At 44.9% G+C, this 27,227-nt stretch overlaps 1 protein-coding gene across 12 annotated transcripts in view; it reads right to left on the bottom strand.

The window, feature by feature from the left end:
* Positions 1-16,505: 16,505 nt before the first annotated feature.
* LOC149281014 (transcription factor COE3-like) overlaps positions 16,506-27,227 on the bottom strand; it is a 60,084-nt gene continuing 49,362 nt past the window's right edge. For 8 of the 12 annotated variants that reach the window (XM_089499843.1, XM_089499844.1, XM_089499845.1 and 5 more), the window contains 5 exons: positions 23,864-23,929; positions 23,436-23,613; positions 19,562-19,747; positions 18,895-19,098; positions 16,506-16,537 (listed from right to left, as the gene is read on the bottom strand). In XM_089499843.1, the coding sequence (XP_089355969.1) occupies positions 16,506-16,537; positions 18,895-19,098; positions 19,562-19,747; positions 23,436-23,613; positions 23,864-23,929 (666 nt within the window). The remainder of the gene's footprint in view (positions 16,538-18,894; positions 19,099-19,561; positions 19,748-23,435; positions 23,614-23,863; positions 23,930-27,227) is intronic. The other 4 variants (XM_089499851.1, XM_089499852.1, XM_089499853.1 and 1 more) reach the window with 2 other exon arrangements.

The following is a 27,227-nucleotide window of genomic DNA, read 5'->3' as shown; positions in this document are numbered from 1 at the left end:
TAAAATACATTTGGAATTTCTTACCTTTAGACAATAATATAAATTCAAAAAAATTAGCTTTTAATTCCACTTTTTATTTTATTTTCCAGAAGAACTAGCAGACGTTTAGCACTGAAATCATACCGAGAAAAAGCTTAGTTTGCCGTATTTCATACAAAAGCTAAAACAGAATTCCTTAAAAGGCTTCCAGATATTAATTACATCGACTTTACAAGAAGATCTTCACAATTTACAAAACATTCAATTTAAAAATATTTGTTCCTCGTGAAGAATTTATTTTTACGATGCCCTCAAATGTTTGAAAATGTCTCAGGAAGCAGCCTGTACTTTATAAGTTGCCAGCTGCTTTCTCTCGGCGAGCGCCACTGCTTCATTGACCCTATTTTCACCGTGATTAATAGATACGATGTAGATGAGATCCGCCCTACTCGTGGGTAACCGAAATATTATATAAAACACCACATCTCTTCTTTGCTTTCTGGTCTCAGCTGATTGGCTGAAACACATGGTGACATCATCAACCGGATTCACCAGGCCATCAGCGGTTGGCTGGACAGCGACATAAAATGAGGCTGATCTCAGTAGATAGATTTTCTGAAAAAACGAGGATTAAAAAATAAAGTTTTTCGTGGAGCTTCACTTCCTAAATTCACCTTTGTTTTAAGCTTCAGCAGATACTAGAAACATGGCCGGCTCCTTCACCGGGTCAGTGCATGGGTTATAATATTCAGCCATGTCGCGTGTCTCCTTTGAGAAACTCCTGCTCGGAGCTCGGCCATAGAGAGTTCAAGACGGACTTCCTGAGGAACCTCACTGATTGAACCAGAATGCTGAGAGGATGTTCTTCTGGGATGGTCTTCTCCAGAGAATGTCTCCTCAAGGTGTCTCATCAGGAGTGCTGAAGAAGTCAGATATGAGTGAGACGTGGCGAGACGCGGTGAACTCTTCTTACCCAGCGCTGGACGCCCACCATCTAGCCAAGTTGGCCAAGACATTGTGGGTGTCACATGACTATGGAAAAATGTGTGACATCATGCCTTGGATCCCCAGCCCATCCTTCTCACACTCAAGTACCACAGCCTTGCATTTTCCCTGTGTGCCAGAAACGTCTAGGCCTGGCCATTGGGGTACAGAGGGCTGCGAACCCAAGAGGAGCCTGTGTGAAAATGTACTTTATTTACTCATTTTAAATTATTAACCCTTTTCATCTTCTGGTTTTTTTTCACTGCACATCATTGTGACATTCAGGGCTATCTTTTAGTGGAGAGGAAAGTGGTACAGAGGGATCTGGGTAGCTAAGAGGGACTGGCCAAACTCAACAGGGACACTTGGCAGGTATAGGTATCCCTTCAGGACATCAAATCACTCCTGTTCTTCTTCATGTCCCACACGCCCCCGCTCATTATATTACATCATAACGCCAACAATGCCTGTTGTGATGTCATAGTGTCCCTAAACCACCCGTACATACGGCATAACACAGATCCCGGGGCCCGACACCTTATTTTTCCAGCCTCAAGAATAAAACAATGTAAAAAAAAGTGTAACGTGAATTATTTTCAGAGTTTGGAGCTTTTCAGGGCCCGTGTGAAGAGAGCAGACGACCTCCGACCCTCCCCAATTACTGCGTCACCCGCACCTTTCTACATTGGCTGGGCCCGTCAGTCACTTCCCCTGTCCCGCCGGTTCCGCTCCCTCTCGTGTTCCGAAAGGTTAGGTGTTTACAGGACCCGGACCTCCTGCCAACTATGATGTAGGAAGTTCGCGTTTCTAACGTCCTCTCCGAGGGGATTTTATTACATCTGAAAGGATCGCAGCCAACCCAGCTGTGAAAACAGGGCTTGGAGAGGGACCCGCGTCAACCCCGCGTCCATCGCCCCCTTTTCCACTTTCTGCAAATAATCCAGAAGGCCTTTGTCTATCCGGAACGTTCTATCGGCCTACGCGAGGAGACATTTGGTCAACGTTAGCTACACAATGGAGTGTAGGAGTCGGCGCTAAACGAGTCATACGAGGTGCGGCTGTTAGAAAAAGTAATTCTCCCAACGAGTTCCTAAAGCAGAGCCAGCGTGTGGTTAACCCCTTAATGCTTAAAGTGTGATCCCGGCTATTAAAGGGACGGTTCCACCGGGTCCTTCCGATGTTCTGAGCTCAGTGCAGAAAGGACCCGAGAGGAACACCCGGCTAATCGGAGGATTTCCGCAAATTCCCCCTGAAAGCCTCCAGAAATGGTTTTGTGGACCGTGATGTGACTTTTATCCAATAGCAGTGCAGGGAAAAAAGAGGAAAAATTATGTAATTTTCCTGCTTCATGGAATTTGGTCGGATCTCTCCTCCTCCATATTCTCCAAAGATGGCTGCTCTCCCTCCTGTTTATTTGCCCCATGTCAGTTGGTCAACTTATTGGAGCAGCCCCTCCCGGAGCCCATTTCTTGCCGTATCATATCCGGCAGTGAAAATGCTGCAACGCACAATAATACTGAGTGCTAAGGGTTAATAAACCTTTAATATATGTTATACCACTCTGGTTTAACCCCATGCAAACTGAATGTTAATCCAAATGCATCTTTTAACTGCCTCCATGCTGCACTGCCACCTTAGAGGGAACACTTCTGTATGACTGTATATACAATAATATAAACCTCCCCCCAGCGCTGTATACAGTAATATAACCCCCAGCGCTGTATACAGTAATATAACCCCCAGCGCTGTATACAGTAATATAACCCCCCCTAACGCTGTATACAGTAATGTTGGTCGGTGACAAAAACCTGGTTTTATCTCGTTTTTTCCCAATAAACCCCCTTTATCTGCAGACCTGGAGCCGCCGTTGCTGTCAGTCATGTGATATTTTGGGTGAGTTTCCCGGCTCAAACACCACACTGAGCTGATGCTTTATGGCGATGCTAATGAAGTCCGTTCCTCCATAGACTTTCATTAGTCAGAGAGTCCAGCTGGGTGATTATTATTTCCGCAGGCGGTGTGATAAGCAGTCGGGACGTTCACATTATTTTCCTTACTTTGGGTTTCATCGAGTAAAGTAAAAGTGAAGCCACCTTGAAAGGTGCAAATTTTAAAGCAGTTACCATGGAAACCAAGTCAATGAAACCAACCCCCCGTGTTACTCGGCAACTAAAAAATTAATCTTTCATCCATTAGAAAGGAAATTCAATTTTTCGCTTTTTTTATCATTATTTGGTAATATTATACATGCGCGATATCAGCGTCTTGATGAACTCATCTGCATGTTCGTCACGGTGATCGCTCAGAATAATTGCGGGATAATTGTGATAATTACTACGACAATTTCCAAAAATCAGTCCTGATCAGATGTCACGGGATCCCCACTGCGGAGCTGGTGACATCATCGCTATGCTCTTATTGGACAAGGCTTCACAAGGAGGCAGAAATTTCAGGCCGGGGGTAAAGTCAGGGAGCAGTCTATAAAAAAATGCATCTATAGTACTGATTTACTGAGAGGGTGGTACATAAGTGGAACAGCCTCCCAGGAGAAGTGGTAGAGGGTAATACAGCGAGGGGATTAAACATGCGCGGGATAGACATACGGCTCCTGAATCTAAGACAAGACCAACGACTGATTAAGGTTTGAGTTTCTGTGCAATAATTTTTGTTGATTTCCTAAATTTATGCTCGCGGTAATCCAGAAATTCATAGAATTCATTGAACTTTTTTATTTAATTATTTTGTTAAATAACATAATTAAATTATTAATAATAAAAATGTATTTAATGTATTTTACATTTATTTTTTTTTTAAATGTAATACTTGAAAGCATTTTCATCTGCAGATTTTAAAATATTTTTTAAGCAAATCCACAAAAAAGCCTTTTTTCACAATGTACAAAGTCTGCACAGAGCCCGACCTCAACCCCATCGAACATAAAGAGTTCCTGGACGAGCGGAAGCCGTTATATCTGTAGGGGGGGGGAGTGTCTGACTTCATAGTAATATCTATGTATTTAGAATGTGATGTCATCAAAGCTCCTGTTGATGTAATGATCAGGCGTCCCAATACTTTTGACCACATAGTGTACCTTTGTAAAAGCACCTCCATCCCTTCTCTGCCCCCGAAGCAGCGTTAATAATAATAATGATAATAATAATAATAATAATAATGATGAGGAAATAAACAGCCGGCAGGATATTTTCACACAGATTAAGCCACCGGTTGCCGCGGGTTACGGTGCAGCTGTTGCCGTCTTCGCTTTGAACTCGCCGCCGTATTTATTTAATGCTTTTCCCCAGAAGCCCCCTTTGAACGTCTTTATCGCCGGCCCGAGGCCCCCGAGGCTGCTGTTATCCACAGGCCGAGATACGCCGGAGCTGTGCGCACTGTCAGGGCTCACACTATAAAGCGCAGAGTCCCTCGGGGAGCCCCGGTGACAGCCGCCCACAGCGGCGCTCTCCGCCGCCACCGCGTGAAAGGGCCGGCTGGACTTCCTCCAGGAAGGAGGACAGGAAGCGGAGTGAGGTCACCGGGAGCCGCTGGCCGTCTGTTCCGGTAGATAACGGCGCCGGTGCTGAGTGACAGAGATAAAGAGCGGTGTCTTCGGCGGAGCGAGACGTGCGGGGGGGGGGATACTCTGACCCTCCCGACACAGAGAGTCCCGATATAAGATGAAGATGTCATCTCACCAATGTCAGCGTGTGGCCCTCTCGGAGTCAGCAAGGGCCCTTTAATGCAAATCACCCACAACTCGCTGTTTAGTGAATAAACCCTGGATAATTATTCAAATACCCCGATTGTAGCTAAAATATTGGTCTGCGTCTCCCCACCAGCCCCCCGATCATCTGACCAGATTTGATTTTTCACCAGCTTTGGTACTCTGTGGGTGAAATGTGCGGTGACATCACAACGCAGGGTGGTTTGTGACATCACACAAGCTCCAGTGACGGCAGAAAAGGTCCGATTGACCTGTCCAGCTGGAGGGACAAAGAGGAATAACGGAAGCTCTGCTGGTTGGCGGCTCTGGTGACCTCCGGTTAGTTTACGGCCGCTTTTCACTTCCTTACACCCCCCCCCCCTTGGGAAATACGTTTTTACCAATCGTTTTTGGATTCCTGGCAGGTTTATAAGCATTTTATTTAATTTTTTTCCTCCCCGTGTGACATCACTTCCTGCCCCCGTGACGTTGACCTCCGGGTGGTAATTAGGGGGTCCCGTGGGAATGAAGCTCTGATGAGGAATGTGTTTTGGGAATGAACTAAATGCTCAAGGAAAATCCATCTGCTGCTCTGGGGAGGAATTAGATCCTTACTGCAAAAAATAAATAAATAAACGGAGTCTTGAAACCTTTCGTTGCAGAAGAAAGTTGGCGGATTTTTGATCCGAACCCCACGGCTGCCGCCAATACGCAGCAAGCAACGACTTCTACTTATAACGGGACGTTCCGGCCATCGTACGGCAAGCGAGTGTCCTCTATAAATGACCATTATAGATGTAACTGAGTTTTCCTGGGAGAGTGGTAGATAAGTGGAGCAGCCTCCCAGCAAAAGTGGTACATTGTGAGTACAGGGGTCGCTGCCGCCAAAAACTGGTCTCAACAATTTCAAAAATGCCAAAAGAAACTGATTTTTTTTCTATATTTTTTCACTATTCACAAAACGCATTAATCTCCAGGGGGGGCGGCGGGGTCAAGCTGGTGACAGGACAGCTTATGGAGGGCCGTCTCTAGAAAGGCCCAGACATGGAGCGCAACGAGGGCCGAAGACTCTGACTGGCGGGGTATTATTTCTCCCCAATCGTAACTCATGCTTAATCCGCTTCTCGACCTGCTTCGGAAGGCAGAAAGAGGAGAAGATAACGTCCCGTTTCCTGCGGCCCTCGCGGCCCCCGTACACATATGTGTCGGATTTGGCGGCGTGGGCTAGCAGGTGCGCAGGGCTGACAATGGCTGGCGGGAACTCCGCGCACGTTCCGATGCAGAAGAGCAGCGCTCTGGGCTTAAGCCCTTTCCTCGTGTTGCGATGCGTCCTCCAGGCTTCGTCCCCGCGGGATTCTTCTCTCTCACAGCACGAGCCAAGAGCCTCTGGCTTCGCCAGTGACGAGGAAGCTGCTTTCAATTTACTCGGCTGGAAGACGTCCATGCGCGCTCCTCCTGCCAGAAGCCCCAGTCCTCCCCGGCATCCCGGACTCAATCATGTTCAACATAACATAACCGGCAATGCCAGCTTCAGTAACAGCAGGGAGCTTACACTTGTTCCGGTCAGGGGGAGAGTGACCGATCAGGATCCTTCTACATAAAAAGGGGCCTTATCCTCTAAACATGCGCGGCTTACACGTAAACAGATCCTCTCGTGCAAAAGCCCCGGACTCCTGCAACACTTTCGCTTTAGATTCCATTTTCATTTTTTGTAGCCAACCAAAAAAACAACACAAATAAACCCGACAGCGCCTCCTGATAAATAAATTAACTATTTGTCGGATGGGGCAATTATGTGATTTTATTCAAACTTTTTTATAATTTCAGATATTTTTATTTGCGATTTTTTTTTTAGATTATTTTGGATATTTTAGAAGAGCGGTGATGTTTTTTTTGGGGGGCGGGGTTTAAATACGAATATTATAATTTATTATGTGCTGGTAATGGGGCCACTGTGCTAATAATCCCGAGTAGTTACACAAATGGTGCGGGGGAGGGGAACTTTGATTAGATAATGCCGGCTGTGTCACAGATCTCAGATCCCCGCTGCAAAAAATCTTATCTCAAAAACAAATACATTAAAAGAATGAAAAAGCCACAACCCAGAGGTAGTTTTAATAAATTAGTTTTATTAGCTAGGCGTCGGATTCCCAATTAACACCAAATTTAAAAGGCGTAAAGCAGTTCAGAAAATAAAAAAAAAATAATTAAGTATATAGAGAAAAAAATATATTTTTTTATTTTCCTTAATTATTTTTAGTTATTTAATTTCCATTTTCCCCAACACACTTCATTCATAATAACCGGATTATTTCCATTATTTTTCAGATTTTCAAAGTTAAACAAATAAAACCAGCCTTTTATTAAGTGATTGTAACTCATTACTCTTTTAAGGGATAGTCTGATGACAGGATTGTGTAAATTGGTGCGGTTTTCTGTTATAACTAATTTGCATATGATCTGCATATTGCGTTTTACATATGGTGTGATGCATGCTGGTCGTAACTCACCGCAGCCTTTTGAAAGGCTCTTGGAAAGCTTGGTCTGAGGGCCCCTGAGGATACCTTAGGTCCCCAGGCTCTGGTCCAGGTCTGCGCACTAGGTGTAAGTATGAGGTTAAATACGATTCACCCTGTATGCGTCACATGCCGGTGAGCACCTTTTGCACCTGGGGTCCCTCCACGCACTTTTATTTTTGTATCCCCAAGGTCTGGGGCTTCCTCGTGGAGCACTTTTTGTACATAGTTTCACACGATTTGCACAGTTTTTTTGCACAGAGCACGTTTGCTATTTTGCTTCACTTTTTGTATTTTTGATTTATGAATACGAAACAGCAAGACGGCACCGGACACGACTTTGAAACACAGAAAAGCCACGGTGGAGCCGGGTGCCCTAAAAAGGTCTGGCTTTTCTGGTGAGGAGGAGAGTCAGGTAGCTCTTCTGAGAGCCTCCTCCAAGAAGACCAAGGAGATCCGGCCCTCCTGCAGGCCTTATGACCCGAGAAGGGAAGGAAAGGGCCGCATATCCTTCGGGAGTGCGACCCCCGAAGAAAACGAAGAAGGGGACCTGGTGTCCACTGTGGCCCTATGGCACTTTGGCGCCGGCACACTAAGGGGTCTCGGCTGAAAGAGTTTTCCCGTCTCAGATGAAGGCCCGGCCCTGGGTGTAAGAAAAGCCAGAGGTTTGAGCAGAAGCCAAGAAACAGCCAATAACATCGCATGTAAACCTGCGCGAAAAACATGAACCCTCGCATTACCCTGATGCTCCCAGCTGTTACCTGATAGAATTTGACAGGAATAATAACTTTTTTGACCACATAGGGAGTTGATGTAGATTTCGGGGGGGTTCAGCCTATATTAAGATGGAAGATTATAACCTGTTTGTGATGACAGGAAGTCAAATCGCCAAACATCAATCTCGAAATAAGCTGGAATCGTTTCATTTTGGGTTCACGTCATACTTTTTAGAAGCTGCGTTTCTCGTGGTATCTCCAGGGAAACCGCCGGGTATTCAGCGATGTAAGAGCTAAGGGTTTATAGGAATGGGGAATCATGGCCGCCAGAAGACGTTCTGGATTAGTAGCGCTAGTAATGGATAAGGATGTAGGCTCTGGAATTTTAATAAAATATGGGGTGGAATAAATATAAGGGGAAAGGAATTCGGTGATACTATTCTCAAAGGAAAAGAGTGAAGGGAAAACGATGAAGGGGCAGGAAGGCAGTTGAGGAGAAATACTAGAATTATACATTTTGGGTTCTGATAGGCCATCTTCGTATAAACTGAGAGGGCTTGCTAAACATTCCTAGAGGGCAATACATAGAAATTATACCTGAAATGAGGTTTTATCAATTTATCAATAGTGCTCAATGTCAGGCAGCTGGGGCAAAATCATTGAGATATTGTCATGAAAGGAGGAAAATATCATTTTTGTCTTTTGCATAACCGTGAATATGCAGGGCAGGTCTGGGCACCTGTTCTAAAGAAGGACAACATAATAAAGGCCATCAAAGATCTTAATTATAAAGAAAGATTGGAAAAGTTGAATTTATTTACATTAGAAAAAGGGCGTCTTAGATATGATGTCATTATAAAAATACATAGGGGGGCAATACCAGCTGCAGGTCTCAGTGAACCAACTCCCCACAAATGTCTCCATATCTATTACACCGATTCATTAGAAAACATCAGATCTCCCTGCCTGACGTGACATCATCGGTGAAGGAGGTCTGGATCGCGTCATGCCGGAGAGAGTCCGGTTCCTCAGCTCACCGTCACCCTTATCACCGTATCACAATCATTCCCAAACACCTGTTTCCATTCATGCAGCTGGTTTCAGTTGGTGCCGAGCAGGAAGCATGCGCCGGGGATAACCGTCCATGTGTTTGGAGATGGTTAGTATTACAAATTAACTGCAAGAAACTAAACTTATGTCCTTTTGACAACTTCCAAGGACACCTTTCAGCTCATTATCCCGACTCCCAGACTTAACGGCCTCAACCTGCTGAATGGAGCAGAAAACAAGAATCCGATAGATATATATATATATAATCAGTGAAGGGCTGGGGGGGCAGGTAAAGCCGAGTGACCCCATATACACATATTAACACACACTCACATCCTAACACACATATTCATGCTTACACGCACACACTTATACATACTCCCTCCCTTATCCTCTCACCTCTTACCTCACCTGCAGCTTTCTTTCTGGCTGCCTCGCCTTTACCTCTGGGTCAGCGTAACATCACTGGGTCACATAACGTGTCATCATCCTCCCATACGAGAAACTTTCTTAGGGGGAGCGGAGGCCAGAAGGCACAGACTGCTCCCCCCGCCAGTACTGGACGGAGTCTTCGGAGTTCAGCGTCGCTGGAGCTTCAGGCGACCCAATGGTGCTTAACTCATCCGAAACCTGAAATCAATCTGAAGCCGAAAAAACTGAAAAGTGTCGGTGCCAAAACACAGTGCCCCAGCCAATGGCGGGTAAGATAAAACATTCACCCTCCACCACCAGCCGATGGCCGGGGTGATTTAAGAGTGGGTATAAAAAAGGTGCCTCATGAGGGGGATCCAAGGTGAATATAACGTGCTTATCAACCCGTGCAAAGTGATAAGAAAGTGCCCCCCACACTCATCACATTGCGAGTGCCCCAGCGGATCCATGCTAGGGGACGCCATAACACCCCGGGCTCTCTGACACCATCCCCAGCCCTAAGGCCCGAGGACCGAGCTTTCCCTCTCTCACAGACACTCAGACAAAACGCAGAGAAGGGAAGCCCAAATTTTTTTGATTTTTTTTTAACAGCCCCAAGCTCAGTGCTTTGCTGTGAAGAAGAAAAAAAAAGTGCCACCAGGTCCGTTTTCTTCAGGGGTCGCACTCCCGCAGTATACGCGGCCCCTACACATGGCTGTAATCAATAACAACATAGATCTCAAATTGAAGTACACAGACACTAACTTTATTGAGGAAACAATCACCACCAGCCTCCAAGAGCCTTTCCACAGACTGGCGGTGAGTTACCAGCATGCATCACACCATATGTAAACACAATATGCAGATTATATGCAAATTAGTTACACCAGAAAAACCACACCGATTTACACAATCCTGCCATCAGAACCAATAATATTGGTCAGACGGGCAGGAGAAAGGGGAGAAACTGGGATCTAGAGAGCTCTGGTGCCCTCATTGTTGCCACCCTAATCAGGTACAGAGTGACTTAAACATAAAGCAAAGGATCCAGTTATTGTGCTGTGATTATTGTCTGCTATCTCCTGCTGGGGGTATGTAATGCAATACAGGGGTCTGCTGTCTATAATGGCAAATACAGGCGCCCCCTAAAGACCCTCGCGCATTTGGCACAGATGAGACCTTAGTGGCCAGCCATGTGTCTGTATTCCGTGTAAAGGGGGTCCAATTCACACGCTGTCTCAGAGCCAAGTGAAAGGGAAAAACAGAATGTAATCTGCTGGGTCTGTGAGATCTGAAGCAGTCCGCGGGCGGCCCCGAAGGACGCAGCGGCTCTGCTCTCTCGCGTTTGACTCTGCGTTCAGTCAGGATGTGAATTTCCTGTCTGTGTTTTACTATCGATACCGAAGCCATTACAGCATCGCAAGAGGGGCCAGGGGCCGATTAACCCTTCAGTCTCTGGAAAGTGTGGAGCACCTTCCGGCAGGACCCCTTCTGTAATAACGCTGTACACTTAGAACTGAGGGCCAACTCCTTAGCCAAAGAGATTGCTGGATATATGACAGCTCACAGGCATTATTTTACCAGTGAGAGGGTGGTCAATAAGTAGCATAGCCACCCCGCAGAAGTGGTAGAGAGTAATACAGTAAAAGACTGAAATTAAACCTATTAAGGGACCGGAGCGCGCCTTTAACTTTGGAGACATTTTGGGAAACATGTTCTAGAAATTTGCCAATAACAGGCCACATTTTTTTAATATTATTATGTATTTTTCTACTTTTTATGTATATAGGAATTTAATCTTTAGGTCGTCTTGTAAACAAATTTCAAATAACTTCTAATTTTTTCTTTTGTTTTTTCTCAAGCGGCCAAAAAAAACCCCCAACAGTTAAAATGTGAGACTGTACATTTTTTGTTTTGTTTAATGGAAAACGGATTTTTTTGTCACTATGGTGGTCGCTTCTTCCCGCTGATCCCCACGCGATGAGCCGGAAAGGGTTTGACGGACACGACGCAGATAACAAACAAAGCGGGTAATTACAGAGCGGCCGTCCTTCCCACGGGCCGGGGGGCTTCTTACCCATTTTACAGCCTCCAACTCTCATTTTCTTCATTTTTTTTTCAATGCCAAATTGTGGGAAAGAATGCAGATTTTGAATTAAAACCATTCTCCGTTTCGCTCCCACATCGGGATAAATGGCTTTTTACGAGTTGTTTCTCGTCCAAGCCGTGACTCATTGGCGTGTTTTATTATTTCATTTATTTGATTCGAGCCGCAGATGGGGAGACGTTGTAGCCTCCGATACTTATTGTACGAAGCAGCGGTCGCCCCACGAAGAGCGTCTCATGGGAACGGAGGAAAGTCGGCGTTTTTGGTTAGGGGTGCGAATTTCCGCTTGGACGGCGCCAACGCCAGTAACCGGATCCCGGGATGTTAAGAAACCCGCGGTGCATTCTCTCCCGACGTGGTGTAACGAACGCTCGCGTCCGGCTTCGGAGGCCGCTTGAAGAGCGGAGATCCCCGAAGGACGGCGACATGTTTAATGTCACCGCTTATTTTGACTTTGACGGACTTAATCGCTGATAAGCTAATGAAGTGAGGGCAGACAGATCCATGCGCGTTTAGGAGACGCAGAAACTGTGATAAGATCCATTCAGCCCGCGTCGTCTCTTGGATTTGCTCTATGATCGGGGCCGGTTTATGTCCCATCAGCCGGGTTCACGTGTGATTAAGGCCGACGAATGAGATCCAAAAGTTATCTATATATTTATATGTTTCTATATATTCTGTATATTTATTAAGTAAATGTGGGCTGAGAGCCTCTGAGCCTGGATCGGCCGCTTCATTCGGGAAGGACATGCGTTGCTTTATTGAAGCTCAGAGCGAATTATGAAGATAAAGCAGGCCACAACAATTTTTCCTTCATAATTTTTCATTATTTTTAGAGGTTTTTTTGCCCGCCTCTACAATCCCCAGGTCAGTGCAGGCAGCAGGCGAGGAGATAGGGAAATGAAAACAAGGCAGCGTTCTGGTCTATCGGCCGCATCTAAAAGCGCAGGCAGCAGGACTGGCCCCGGCTGAGAACGGTTCTAGGTCAGCGCGGGAAGCAGAGTTTGGATTGTGGGTAAAGTTTATGGAAGGAAACCTTTCGTCTGGTCTCCCAAACTAAAAGAGTTTGAAGGAGGCGGACACGCGGGTTCTGGAGCCTGGAACCTTTTCCGCCATGTTTTGGACAGGAGTCACCTGTGACCTCAAAGCCATTTGGCCTTTCTCTACGTGTAACGTCTTTCCGTTTTTTTGTAAAAATAACATGAATGGGAGGGAAGGGCATCGGCGAGAAGCTTTCCCTCCTCTCTGCTGACCAGCAGCTTCTTGGAGTTATGGAGGACCATCGCCGGATGGTGGAGAGAGACTTCTGTAGGCATGTCACTAAAACACGTTTGTAAATGATATGGTGTGTTAAGTTATAACGGCCCCACTTATAATCCTAGTTCATGTAATAATAAGTGTGAAACAATGCTACCCACGTCCATAACAACCCCTACGGGGCAAAGACACCCGCCAAACCGGAGATAATATTTTCGGTGTCCACCTTAAGATCTTTTTAAACCGGAGGTCGGATTGGGGGTTGAGCGGTCCCCTTTTTGCATGCAAAGGGTTAAATATATAACTATGATGTTTAAAGACAACCCTATGAATGCTTAAAAAAAAATATATATAACTGTATGGGGATATTAAATAATAAAGAGGGGACAAACACGTAGCAAACATGGAGGAGATGTGTCTGAAACCCAAGGGGTTAAGCGGGATTCCGCTGCTTGGTTCTATTTAATTTAAGGTGAAAAGGGCGCATTATATATTTTTGTAATGGCTGTGCGGCTTCATTTTAATGTTAAATACAATTCTAGTATTCGAGTCAGACTTGCTGGTCTGTAATTCCAGGCACAGATCAACTACTCTGAAAGTTCATTCAAATCAAGGATTCTGTGCGATAAAAATCTCCTTTTTACTAAGGTTCTTTTTCAGTGTTTTGAGACATTTCTGAGGTCCCTCAAACTGAGCACTTAGCCTAAATTAGCCTAATTTCTCATGTTCTGATGTTTTCCGGGCTCCGTGGCCACAAACGGTATGGAAACAGATATTCTTTCTGCTGGCGGATAATATTTCACAAGTTTGTCAAAATAACCTTTAAGAAGAAGTTCTAGATTATGGTGTCCACAGAAAAGGTCTGAAGTTCTCGCTGACCAAGTAATTCCTGGAGAACATGAAAGTTCTAAGATAGTTTTAGAATAGAACATCAGCAGTTCCTGGAACCCTCAAAAACCTAAGATCTTACACCAGGACTGATGTGGGGAATGATTTTTATCTGCTGTCTCGTTCTATGTCGGTTCTCCAAAACACGCTCTCCAACCCGACAGCATCCGAGTTCCAGACACCTCTCAGAGTTCAGCTCTGGTGAATCTGCATACTCCATGTCTGGAGGAGACCCTCGGACAAAAAAAACCCAAATTAAAGTAAACTACAGGTTTTGGTCCCAAATATTATCAGAGTAGTTCTGAAGATCATACATTTAATCATAAACAGCCCTTTTTAAAGTTAGGTTCTATGGTTCTAGAACCATTTTTTGACTCCCATAAAGGCACGTACATTCTATTTTTGGACTTGTTTATTTGAGTAAGAAGACAAACAAATAAAAGACGAGATGGTTTTGATTGTAAAAGTCAGACAGCATTTTTTATTTGAAAGTGAAAACAATCTTTTTGTTCGTTGAGGATCGGAGTCTCCTCGCGCTGTAAAGATCTGGAGATGGAGACGCTGCTTTCCCAGATCCTAGAGGTTCTCGACTTTGGTCCTTCGAGACACCCAAACAATTAAACCTTCTCAGGAAAACCTTCTCATCGGCAGAGGTCCCTAAAATTCATGGCTCAGTAAACAAACAGACCGAGCTAATAACAAGCGAATCGCGCATGGGCGCAAATATAAAAAAAACACAGAGAATTTAAAGCCGACCGTCCCCTTGAGATGAGATTTGCTCTTAACGTTAACTTTAGAAAATGGCCATATTTTTTTTTTTTTTAACAATTTAATCATTTTTTTAAAGCTGAAATGAGAAGATTGACATTGAAGATATCAACTATGGTGGAACATATTTAAGAGGCCCCTCATCGAGACCTCATGGCCGGGGGGGATGTCTGGGCAATGGATACCCTCTGTTGGGTTGGTGGCCGGTTGTCCTTAAGGAATTAATTAGTGGATCTAGAATCCCTCAAACAAAACAGATCTTCAGGATCTACTTAGATGGCTTGAAGCTCGCGCCTCAGCCATGGGATGAGAGACTTGGAATCTACGTAGTCTCTTGAGGACCACGTTCGATATCTATGGCATAGAACACCAGAAGATCGAGATCCCTCCAAAAATAAGCAAAGTAACAATTATGAAATGAATACGACAAATGTCAAAGTTTTCTGGATGAATAAAATAAAACAATAGAATTTTGGATGTAATGAGCGTCTCGGAGGTTCTGGGATTTCTTTAAGCAGCGACTTAACCACTCGAGTCAATACAAAAAAAATGGCGGAACAAAACCTTCATCTTCTGATACATTTCATTTTTGTTTTACGGTCAAGATTTGTAAAATTCATATCATCAAAGGGTTTTGTGTAAAAAAAAAAAAAAAAAAAAACTTTTTGGAAATCACAAAGCAAAGAGTCCGACGAGGGCCGCACGACGGCCGAGTGAGGTTCCCACCGTGGTGCCACCATTTATCTATTGCACGCAAACATACAAAGTTTTTTTATAATGCCCCGTGTGCCGCGGGGTCCGTGTGACCCCCCCCCTGCGGGCACGCCAAGGGAAGACCTACGAGATATCGAGACAGAGAAAGAGTGAATAAATACAATTATTTATAAATAATGACATCATTGTCCAGGGCATTATGGAGGAGGGGTGCTACTATGGGATCACACACCTCTGCGTCTCTAGCCTACTTTTATGTTCACGTCTAAGGCCACTGGATCAGAAACCCCGCCACCAAGCCCTTTCCCGGAGGGAGAGAATATCGGGGCGGAGGAGAGGGACATATACAGGATATATGAATTAACAGTCAATGTATACAAGACTGACGCAGGTAAATACGCGCCCTGCACCTCGCCGTCATACAATCCTACACTCATTCACTTAAAAAGGTGATTAAAAAAGACATCTGGCTTATAATTAAGGTGCAGCCGGACCTCGCGTTACAGCGGCTGGTTTACTTTCACCGTAAGTGCTGTGGTCTCAATCGATAACCGGAATCCAAACTCAATATTCCCATTGGCGACGTGTTTATCGAATTCTGGTCCGTGCTCCGTGTAAAAGAGACGGAACAGAACAGTAAAAAAACACAGAAAAGTAAAAAAAAAAAACCTAACATTTTATAATCGCCTTTGAGATTTGTTAGAATCTGTGTTGGAGGAATATGATAGGCTCGGCCGTGGTTATATAAAAGATCAGCGTGGTCTTCCACCTCCACCGGCTTTAAATAGTCTCCTTCTATGCGTCGCAGAAAGATCTATTTTGGAACATTCTCTCCAGTTCTTTTAAATGTATTTTCCAGACAGAGGTTCTTCCCATGAATCCCCATCGTATCACACCACGGACAAAGCGGGTTCTCCGGACCCTCTTCTGCTACAACCTTACGAGGCTACAGACGTGATCCGGTTTGGATGAAGGATGATGGGGCAGAGTCTAAGTGCAAGCTGGTCTTCAGGTTATAAATGATCCATAAGCCAGAGAAATATTCCAGTTAGCTCAACGTATAGGAAAAATCGTCTTTAACCAATATAATAAAGGGCGGTTGTTTGGTCCTACAAGTAGAAGTGTCCTTTATCGAAGGAAGAAACAAAAAGGCACATGGTGTCCTCTTCAATGTAGACCCCTGTGCCAGAGGAAGGGGTAATGAGTGAGAGTCATGCCCCATCTCAGAGAGACACGTCCACTCAGAAAAACAGGCTGCCTTCCTCCATTCCTATCTCTTCCCACCTGCTGGGTTTATGAATGCCAGTCCCATCCAGAGGCCCCATGACGTTGGGCAAAAGGTCCACGTAGACCAGCCCGGAAACAATCCAGGATGGATAGATTCTGGTTTTCCTTGTCATCCTGGGCAGCTTGTTCTACATGGGTGGCACGATGAGGCCGGACATGGCTGAGAAGAAGACAAAGAGTGAAGTTTACAAATAAGTAATAATTAATTGTGTACAATCATGGGCGTAGGAACTGGGGGGACAGATCCCCCCCAGTAACTCATGCGGGGGGGACCGATAATGAAGAAATCCCCCCCCAGGGCCCCCCAATAGAAACGCCGCAAATGCAGCCCGCGAGACCTCGAGGTGCGGCCCGCGTAAGATCGGCAGCCAGGGAAACGGATCTTACGCAGTCCGCACCTCGAGCCCTGCTACTTACCTGTGGGAGGGTCTGCTGTACTGCACAGAGGAAGCGGAAGCCAGCAGAGTTCACGTGACATCACATCCTGCTTCCTCTGTGCAGTACCAGAGAACGCAGAGGGAGGCCGCGTCCCCTGCTGAAGTCTGTGAGCGGCATCGAGGGAGCTGCAGTGCAGGTAAGGGGGTGGGGAGGGTGTTTGAATCAGTATGCGTGATTGAGGGAATTAATCTGTGAATGAATGAGTATATGAATGAATTAGTGTGTGTGTGTGTGATAGCATGGGTGTGTAAGTGCTGGAACCTAGGCATGATGGGACTGTGATTGCTGTTAGCAATCACACTCCTATCATGCCAAGTCAGCCAGTACATGCTGAAACCTAGCTAGCTGCCCCCCTTGTGTATTGATGCTGCCAGCAGTATGGGGTCTGCACATCACTTACAGCCACCCTGTACTGGCTGACTTGGCATGATAGGAGTGTAATTGCTAATAGCAATCACAGTCCCATCATGCCTAGGTTCCAACATTTACTGGTTGGATGTGTAAGTGCTGGAACCTAGGCATGATGGGACTGTGATTGCTGTTAGCTGTTAGCAATCACACTCCTATCATGCCAAGTCAGCCAGTACATGCTGAAACCTAGCTAGCTGCCCCCCTTGTGTATTGATGCTGCCAGCAATATGGGGTCTGCACATCACTTACAGCCACCCTGTACCAGCATGTACTGGCTGCCTGGGTATGATAGGAGTATGATTGCTGTTAGCAATCACACTCCTATCATGCCAAGTCAGCCAGTACATGCTGAAACCTAGCTAGCTGCCCCCCTTGTGTATTGATGCTGCCAGCAATATGGGGTCTGCACATCACTTACAGCCACCCTGTACCAGCATGTACTGGCTGCCTGGGTATGATAGGAGTATGATTGCTGTTAGCAATCACACTCCTATTATGCCAAGTCATATTGCTAATTTTTTTTGTCCAATTGTGGTGTATTGCCTACTTTTATTAAAAATGTGAGTTTTTATTATTATTTTTAAAGGTGGGGGGGTCATTTTCGGTTTTGGCTAAGTGAACCGTGAATGTTTTGGTCCAGAATATTCATTTCGGTGCATCCCTAGAATAAATAGAACTATTTCATTTTTAATTATCCTGAGTCCTGAATTTGTAGTCACAAAACTTTCTAGGCCCAGAAATCAGTGAGAGGAAAAGTAAAGGTTTTGTGTCATTTACTTTATTTTAATCTGCATATTTTATTAAAGGCCATATTTTCTCACAGTGAAAAATGAGTGCGGCCCGCGCACGTATACAATTCTGATGAAGTGGCCCACCGCAGAAAACTTGGACACCCCTGGAGTAGACAGTGAGAAGGGGGTGTAGGGAGAGGGTAGCTAGTGAGAAGGGGGGTAGGGAGAGGGTAGCTAGTGAGAAGGGGGGTAGGGAGAGGGTAGCTGGTGAGAAGGGGGGTAGGGAGAGTGTAGCTAGTGTGAACCGGGCGGCAGGGAGAGGGTAGCTAGTGAGAAGGGGGCGATAGGGAGAGGGTAGCTAATGAGAAGGGAGGGTAGGGAGAGGGTAGCTAGTGAGAAGGGGGTAGGGAGAGGGTAGATCGTGTGAGAAGGGAGGGTAGGGAGGGGGTAGATAGTGTGAGAAGGGAGGGTAGGGAGGGGGGTCGATAGTAAGAAAGGGGGAGAGAGGGGAGAGGGGGTAGATAGTGTGAGAGATGGGGAGAAAGTAGGGATCTGATGGGGGGAAATGCTGTCCCCCCAAGATTTTTAGGGGTTCCTACGCCCATGTGTACAATAGGCCCCTTTTTTGGAAACGTAAGCAAGACCAAAACCCAACAAGCAGGATTTAGGGGACACTCACTTACGCTTCATCAGGAATGTTTGAGAAGTAGATCTCTAGAACTATAGATTTCAAATACAGTTGGGTGACCCACCATGTCCACCCACGGCCCAAACCAAGAAGTCCGTGGCCCCACCGGGATATTGGATCAACGTTTGACCATCAAGTGATATAACTACATTGTAAAAGAAAAGAACGCGATGACATCCCAAGTGTTGCAGCAAACGGACAGCGTGTGGCTCCACTGAGGGGCATCTCCAGAAAGGGGACTGGACTCACCTTGGAGACTGTTCGCACTTGAGCTGGTACAGGTCGGTGGAGGGGAAGTCTGGGGTCGGACGACCGGTGCAAACGCACTCTTCTGTTTCACCGCTGAGATCATATTGACAGGAGAAAAGGAGAAGATGCCGGTGGACGTGGCTGGGTTTGCGCTGGAGGAGAGGCTGATGGACGATGCCCCGAGCGGGGGGCTAGAAGGCATAACTGCGAAAAATACGGGGTGTTAAAAACATCTGAGGGCTGAAATTGAAACTTGCAAAGACTATTTCAAAAACATTGAGGATTTACTAAAACTGAGGTCTGCCTTTTCTTCTAATCTATCATTTTTTTAGTATTTTTTAAAATGTATACAGCCTTTAATGCCGCTCTGACCTCCTTTGTCCTAAACAAGAAGAAAGTTTAAATTCCCAGAAATCTAAGTGATTTTTACTATTTTTTTTTTAATACGTTGGGACTTTTTTTTTTTAACCTTTTCACAGAGTTTTACTTTTATGGTATTTATCTGCAGAGTTTCCAAGGAGCCGGGTTTCCCTGGGTTTATAAACTTTATATATTTATTTTTCATTTCACAAAAATGGCAACAACAAAAAAAGCAAATATTTGGAAATTTCTAAAGCCGGTTAGAGCCGGAAAGCTTCCAGACACCATTAAAAAGCGAGGCACTCACTGGCATACGGGGAGTTAGCGGTCGAGCCATTCAGGAAGCTTGGAGACCCCGGCACCCCCAGGCTGGTCATAGCTGCCCCTCCGTAGCCATTCATGCTGGAGGTGATGGTGTTATAATTAGTCTGTTGGGGGGTTGAGCTGGGAACGTAACCTCGCGGGGAGACACTGCTGGAGTTTCTGGAGTAACCTGAAAGATCAAAAAAATGGCATATTAAAGGTCACACAAAACACAAGGAGTGTTTCAGGATATCGAAGTATCAAGTGGCTCTGGACACAGCAAGCAGATATATTAAGGAAAGCGAAGAAAGAAGACAAGATATGAAACACGTACCAAAAATATACAAACTGAATACGCTGCAGAGGTGCGTTTAGCATTACTAGATTATTGTATTAACCCCTCCCCCTATCTTTACCGGGGCTGTCTGAACCAATCAACAACAATCAGCAACTCAACAGGGCAGAGATAAGTAAGTGGGGAGAATAGGTTAAGATGACCGGTTGTTGCTGTAAGTCAAATGTTATATGCGATATAAAACAATAAGTAATAATAATGATGATGATGACGGCTTCTGGCTCTTTAAGGCCGTCGGTATAGGTGCTGCCGTCGGCTGGGTATGAGAGGCAGGACATATCCAGCCAGCGGCCCTCCAGGCATGGATTCTGTATACACATTAGAGGGTGTGTGGATTTATTCCACCCCAGTGATAGGAGCTTCAGATGGAGGAGCAAGGAGTCGGCTAACTAATTCCCACCTCCCCGCACACACACACACACCCGCCATCATGCTTCCCGAGCCACGCTGCATCTGCTCACCATATGATGGCATTAAACGTTCCCACGCTCATTTCTCACCACTCCATGATGTCACCCGCGCTGCTCCTATTCTCTGGGATCCCCGGCCCCCGCTCTGTCACTCTCTCCCCCACTTATTATAACTAACGCTCTCTACAGTAAAACCACCTGTTCAGAGGAGCTTACAATCTATCCTGCTAATACCCTCAGCCAGCATCCTGAAGAAACCATCCTTCCTCCCCACCTTCGAGATCTCCGGCCGCTGACTTCTCCAAAGCCCTCCTCACCTGGCAGCCGCTCTCCTTCTCTCTCATTCCCCCCTCTGTTAGATTGTAAGCTCCTGTGAACAGGGTCCTCTTCTCCTTTCTTAATATTTATTGATCTTATAAACTGCTTTTTTGACAATTTTAATGTTATTGATAATGTTGTCTCTCCCCTGCTGTAACAGCGCTACGGAGCCTGCTGGCGCTATATAAATCGCATTAGGAGACGGAGGTGCGGAATGAATCGGCTGCCGGATGAGGATGATGTGATTGTAGCGATAATAACGTGGCAGCTGTAGTGAGAATCGAGATGGGTTCTATACACAGAGGACGCGGATTGTATAGGTGCAGTTATTGGTGGATTGTATAGGCGCAGCTATTGGTGGATTGTATAGGCGCAGCTATTGGTGGATTGTATAGGCGCAGTTATTGGTGGATTGTATAGGCGCAGCTATTGGTGGATTCTATAGGCGCAGTTATTGGTGGATTGTATAGGCGCAGTTATTGGCGGATTGTATTGGTGTCGTTATTGGTGGATTGTATAGGCGCAGTTATTGGTGGATTGTATAGGCGCAGCTATTGGTGGATTGTATAGGTGCAGTTATTGGTGGATTGTATAGGTGGATTCTATAGGTGCCGTTATTGGTGGATTGTATAGGTGCAGTTATTGGTGGGTTGTATCAGGGGGTTGTATAGGCGCAGTTATTGGTGGATTGTATAGGCGCAGCTATTGGTGGATTCTATAGGTGCAGTTATTAGTGGATTGTATCAGGGGGTTGTATAGGCGCAGTTATTGGCCGATTGTATAGGTGCAGTTATTGGTGGATTGTATAGGTGCAGTTATTGGTGGATTGTATAGGTGCAGTTATTGGTGGATTGTAAAGGTGCAGTTATTGGTGCATTCTATAGGTGCAGTTATTGGTGGATTGTATAGGCGCAGTTATTGGTGGATTGTAAAGGTGCAGTTATTGGTGCATTCTATAGGTGCAGTTATTGGTGGATTGTATAGGCGCAGTTATTGGTGGATTCTATAGGCGCAGTTATTGGTGGATTGTATAGGCGCTGCTATTGGTGGATTGTATAGGCGCAGTGGGTATGGTGGTCTCTGTGGACAGCTTTGTACCAGGTGTTGCGTAATTCCGATGGTACGTTGAAGACACGTCTTTGTTCCGTGTTTCCTGTGTTTGATGCGCGGATCGGAATTCTTCCCGTAAATATTATGAAGCGTTAAGTGAAAACCTCTCACTGCCAAATCAATTTCTAAACACAGATCGTAACAGTTGCTATCACTTCCTACAAATTCCCCCATCCTGACGTTAATTTAATCGTCAAATACTTCACTATGACAACAGTTCTCATCAAGCTCTGAACGCCGGGAAGAAAAAACACGTAAAGAAAAATATCCAATTATCCTAAAAGAGTCTGACCAAGGACCATAACCCAGTCTGGAAGTCAGTGGGAGTCAGGACTGTAACCATAACCCAGCAGAAGCCGAGGACCCCCGTGCTGCCACAGGGCGGGATATGGTCAGGGAGTCAGCTCTCAGTGTCAGTCAGCTGCCCAAAAGCCTAGTGATATATCGTCGTGTATACAACGTGCCTACAGAGACTGCGCTATCAGATCCAATGGATGCCTTTATATACAGGTCAGAGAGTATATAATATATAATATGAGGAATATACAGGATATAACGGGTTATAAGGACGGGGCTAGTTATACGGCCGGAGAGTATATAATATATAATATGAGGAATATACAGGATATAACGGGTTATAAGGACGGGGCTAGTTATACGGCCGGAGAGTATATAATATATAATATGGGGAATATACAGGGATATAACGGGTTATAAGGACGGGATTAGTTATACGGCCGGAGAGTATATAATATATAATATGAGGAATATACAGGATATAATGGGTTATAGGGACGGGATTAGTTATACGGCCGGAGAGTATATAATATATAATATGAGGAATATACAGGATATAACGGGTTATAAGGACGGGATTAGTTATACGGCCGGAGAGTATATAATATATAATATGAGGAATATACAGGATATAACGGGTTATAAGGACGGGATTAGTTATACGGCCGGAGAGTATATAATATATAATATGAGGAATATACAGGATATAACGGGTTATAAGGACGGGATTAGTTATACGGCCGGAGAGTATATAATATATAATATGAGGAATATACAGGGATGTAATGGGTTATAAGGACGGGATTAGTTATACGGCCGGAGAGTATATAATATATAATATGAGGTATATACAGGGATATAACGGGTTATAAGGACGGGATTAGTTATATGGGCCGGAGAGTATATAATATATGATATGAGGAATATACAGGATATATAACGGGTTATAAGGACGGGATTAGTTATACGGCCGGAGAGTATATAATATATAATATGAGGAATATACAGGGATGTAATGGGTTATAAGGACGGGATTAGTTATACGGCCGGAGAGTATATAATATATAATATGAGGAATATACAGGATATAACGGGTTATAAGGACGGGATTAGTTATACGGCCGGAGAGTATATAATATATAATATGAGGAATATACAGGGATATAACGGGTTATAAGGACGGGATTAGTTATATGGGCCGGAGAGTATATAATATATAATATGAGGAATATACAGGATATAACGGGGTATAAGGACGGGATTAGTTATAAGGCCGGAGAGTATATAATATATAATATGAGGAATATAAAGGGATATATAATATACCGTATATACGTGCACTTCGGGGTTGGTAATGATTTGTATTGTATCAGACGTGTTAGACTTACCTTGATCGGACGCTTGGGAGGACTCAGCAATGTTGATGGCCAGTTGGCTACCAAATGAGTTGACGCCCATCATGCCTGAGTGATGGTGATTGGCTGTTAGTGATGAGAGTTGATTTGAGTTGCGCGGAACGCTGTACAAGGCTTCAGCAATATCTGCTGCTCTTTTCAAAATGATGTCCTACAGGAATGGGAAACACTGTGAAACGAGTCGGCCCCCAACAAGCCTCAAGTGCCCCAAGATCTGAGCAGACGCGTTACCCCCAGATAAATGATGGGGGGTTGTATAAAAAGTGTTGTTACTAAAACTTGCTAAAAATACTATATCCTCTATAAAGAGAGATGTATGTTTTCAGCGGATAAGAACATAAGGTCCCACCAGTGGCATTAAACCAAGCGGGGGGGGACAAGAGAGCCAAGTGAAGGGTTACCTGGTTATTGTGCGGCAAACCGTACAGAGCCTCTACGAGATCCGCGGCCCTCTTCAGCAAAACCTCCTGCGTGGATCAGAAGATATTAGGGGCATTAGGGGCATAAAGAAAGGAATGGCTACCCAGTGCTCAAGGAGCCTCGATATAGCTGCTATTAATAATAATAATAATAACAACAACAACAATATTAATATATCATAACAAAAACAACAACAGTAATAATAGATAATAATAAAAATAATATATAACAATAATAATAAAAACAATAGTAATAATATATTATAGCGAAAACAACAATATATAACAATAATAATAAAAACAATAGTAATAATATATTATAGCGAAAACAACAATATATAACAATAATAATAAAAACAATAGTAATAATATATTATAGCGAAAACAACAATATATAACAATAATAATTATAACACAAAACAAAAAACAACAATAGTAATAATAAAAACAACAATAATAATAATAGATAAATAAAATAATTTATAATAGCAAAAACAACAATATATAACAATAATAATTTTAACAAAAACAATAATATATTTATTATATATTATTGTTTTTGTTATAATTATTATTGATAATGATATATAATAATAATAATAATAATAATAATAACAATACTGATAATATATATAATAAGAGTAATATATGAACCCCCGGAAACGGGCTGTGTGTGCTGTTTGGTCATCGGCTACTGCCCAGGGACCGAATGGGGTCTGGACACCCCGTTTAGGGTATGTAGCAATCCTGTGTTATGGATAGGGTATTGGGTGAGATAGGAAGGTTCGTGGCAGCTGAACGGTTAATACTTTTTGCTTTGTAAATTCATTTTTATTAAGTTTTCAAAAAGAGAAACAGAAATATAAGGGAGTCCAGAAGTAGGACAAGAAGGTACAAATAACAAAAAAGTACCCGGCGCAGCGGGTCACAAACCATCAAAATTACAAAGTACAGAAGCACAGGGTAAGCTCCCCGCAAGGAGAGCCAACAGCACCCAAAACAGGACCTCCCAAGAAGGAGAAAGACAAGAGGAAGAGGAGAGAGAAGGAGAAAAGAAAAAAGAGAAGGAAAAGGGAAAATGAAAGCCGAGAAGAGAAAGGAAGACAGAGGACGATGAAAAGGAGCATCAGAAGAAAAGAGGGAAAGGCCCGACAAGACGGGGAGTGCAAGAGGAACCAAAGGCAACAAACAAGAACAGGACGAACAGAAGTGACAAGGGACCAAAAACAATGACCAACACACAAACAACGACAAAAAAAAAAAAAAAAAAAAGGGGGAGGGAAGAAGGGGAAGAAGGGGGAGAAAGGGGCAGACACGAAAAAGAGCCTCACACAAAAGGGTAGGCACGAAAAAGAGCCTCACACTTGGAGCAAGGAACTCGAGGAAGCCTCCCCCAGAAAGGACAGCCAATTAAACCAAGTCTGGGAATAACTCACGGAGCGATCCTCCGAATGCGTCGCCAATTCCTCGAGCGAACGGATTTTCTCAACCTGAGCAATCCATTCACCAACAGAGGGTGGTGTGACAGATTTCCAATGGAGAGGGATAAGCGACTTCGCCGCCGTAAGTAAATGGCGAACCAGAGATTTTTTATAGCTAGAGATAGGTTGAGAAGTATGGTGGAGCAAATATGGGCCAGGTAAGAATGGAGGTGGGTTATCTGTAAGGCGCGTGATGATCCTGTGCAGCTGTGACCAAAACGGGACGATAATGGGACAATCCCACCAGAGATGAAGCAGCGTACCAGGGGCCGTCCCGCACCTTCAGCACACATCCGACACATCCGGGAAAGCCTTATGAAGGAGAACTGGAGTCCTATACCATTGAGTAAGCAATTTATATGAGGTTTCTTGAGCTTTGGTAGCACGCGAGCTTTTGTGCGTGAGAACAAAAATCTTGTCCCACTCCGCTCCGAGTCCAAGAGGTGTTCAACTCTCGCTCCCAGAACCCCTGGAATCGCAAAGGTGCATTCCCTTGTTTCCGGATCAGCAACAGGTACAAAATGGAGATGCCGTGGGCAGGAAGGGCAGCGCCGCTACACAGGTGTTCAAAGTCAGTAAGATCTCTCGCGAGAGCATGTTTCCGACGAGTGCTCCGCCAAAAACTGGAAAGCTGCAAGTAGTGGAAGTGATCCACAGCCGACGGGGTGCGGTCCCCGAGAATGGATTCCAGAGACTTGAGCTGGGTTCCAGATAAAAAGTGAGATAGAGGAGTAGAGTCAGCAGAGGAAGACCCCAGGAAGGAGCCCCCCCCTGTCCGGGAGGGAAATCCGGGTTGCGTCGAAAGGGTGTCTTAGGAGACGGATAGGTAGTAAGATCTCGGGACCGGTGAAGGGAATGGATAGTCCAAAGCGTAGCAGCAATCAGAGGGTGACCCCGAGCAACCGTTCTGGCATATTGTAGTGGCAGCCAGGGAAGACGGCACACCTGTGGTCTCAATGTCCATCCATAATTTATACGGGGGTCGGTGTGACCACTCGAGGACTCGCAGCAAGTGACAGCCATGGTAGTACGTGCGTGGACAAGGCAGACCAGCGCCTCCAGCCGACTTGGGGAGAATCAAAGTCGAGAACTTCGTCCTAGGGCGTCTGTTGGACCAGACAAACTGTAAAAACATGGATTTCAGTGAGGCGAAGAAGGCCAGACAGGTATTGTGGCGACCAGTGACGGAGATCCCCCCGTAACGTGGACATAAGCGGGAGAAAGTAGGCAGAGTACAGGAGGGACAGATCCCTGGTGAGCCAAATTCCTAAATACTTGAGTCTATCGACACACCACTTGAAAGGAAAACTGGATTCCAGCTCTAAGGCCTGCGACCGTGGTAAAGTAAAGTTCATAATCTCCGATTTGGAGGCGTTGATTTTAAAATTTGAAAGCTCGCCATAAATTTGAAATTCTCGAAGGATATTCGGGAGAGACACAGTCGGGTTAGAAATAATAAACAAAAGGTCATCGGCGTAGCCAAGCACTTTATGATGAGTGTTGCCAATTTCCAAACCCATAATATCCGGATGATGTCGGATAGCCTCCAAGAACGGTTCAAGCGCTAGTATGAAAAGCAGGGGAGACAGCGGACAACCCTGTCTGGTGCCGTTAGAGATGGGGAAGGACTCCGTCAGAACACCGTTGATCCTAAGCCTGACAGAAGGACGAGTGTACAGGGACTGTACCCAGCAACGCATATTAGGGCTGAAGTTTAGGTGATCTAGAACTGCAAACAGGAAGTTCCAGTCTAATCTGTCAAACACCTTTTCAGCGTCGGTTGACAAGACGACAGCCTTCTTCCCCATAGTAGACGCAGCGTGAATGAGATTGAGAGCGCGGAATGTGCTGTCCCTGGACTCCCT

The sequence above is a fragment of the Sceloporus occidentalis genome, unplaced genomic scaffold (assembly GCF_023333645.1).
Source record: "Sceloporus occidentalis isolate IW3139 unplaced genomic scaffold, rSceOcc1.0.p SCAF_140, whole genome shotgun sequence".
In the NCBI taxonomy this organism is placed as follows: Eukaryota; Metazoa; Chordata; class Lepidosauria; order Squamata; family Phrynosomatidae; genus Sceloporus; species Sceloporus occidentalis.
The sequence above is the reverse complement of the archived record's forward strand: the minus strand, read 5'-3'. Positions and strand labels throughout refer to the sequence as shown.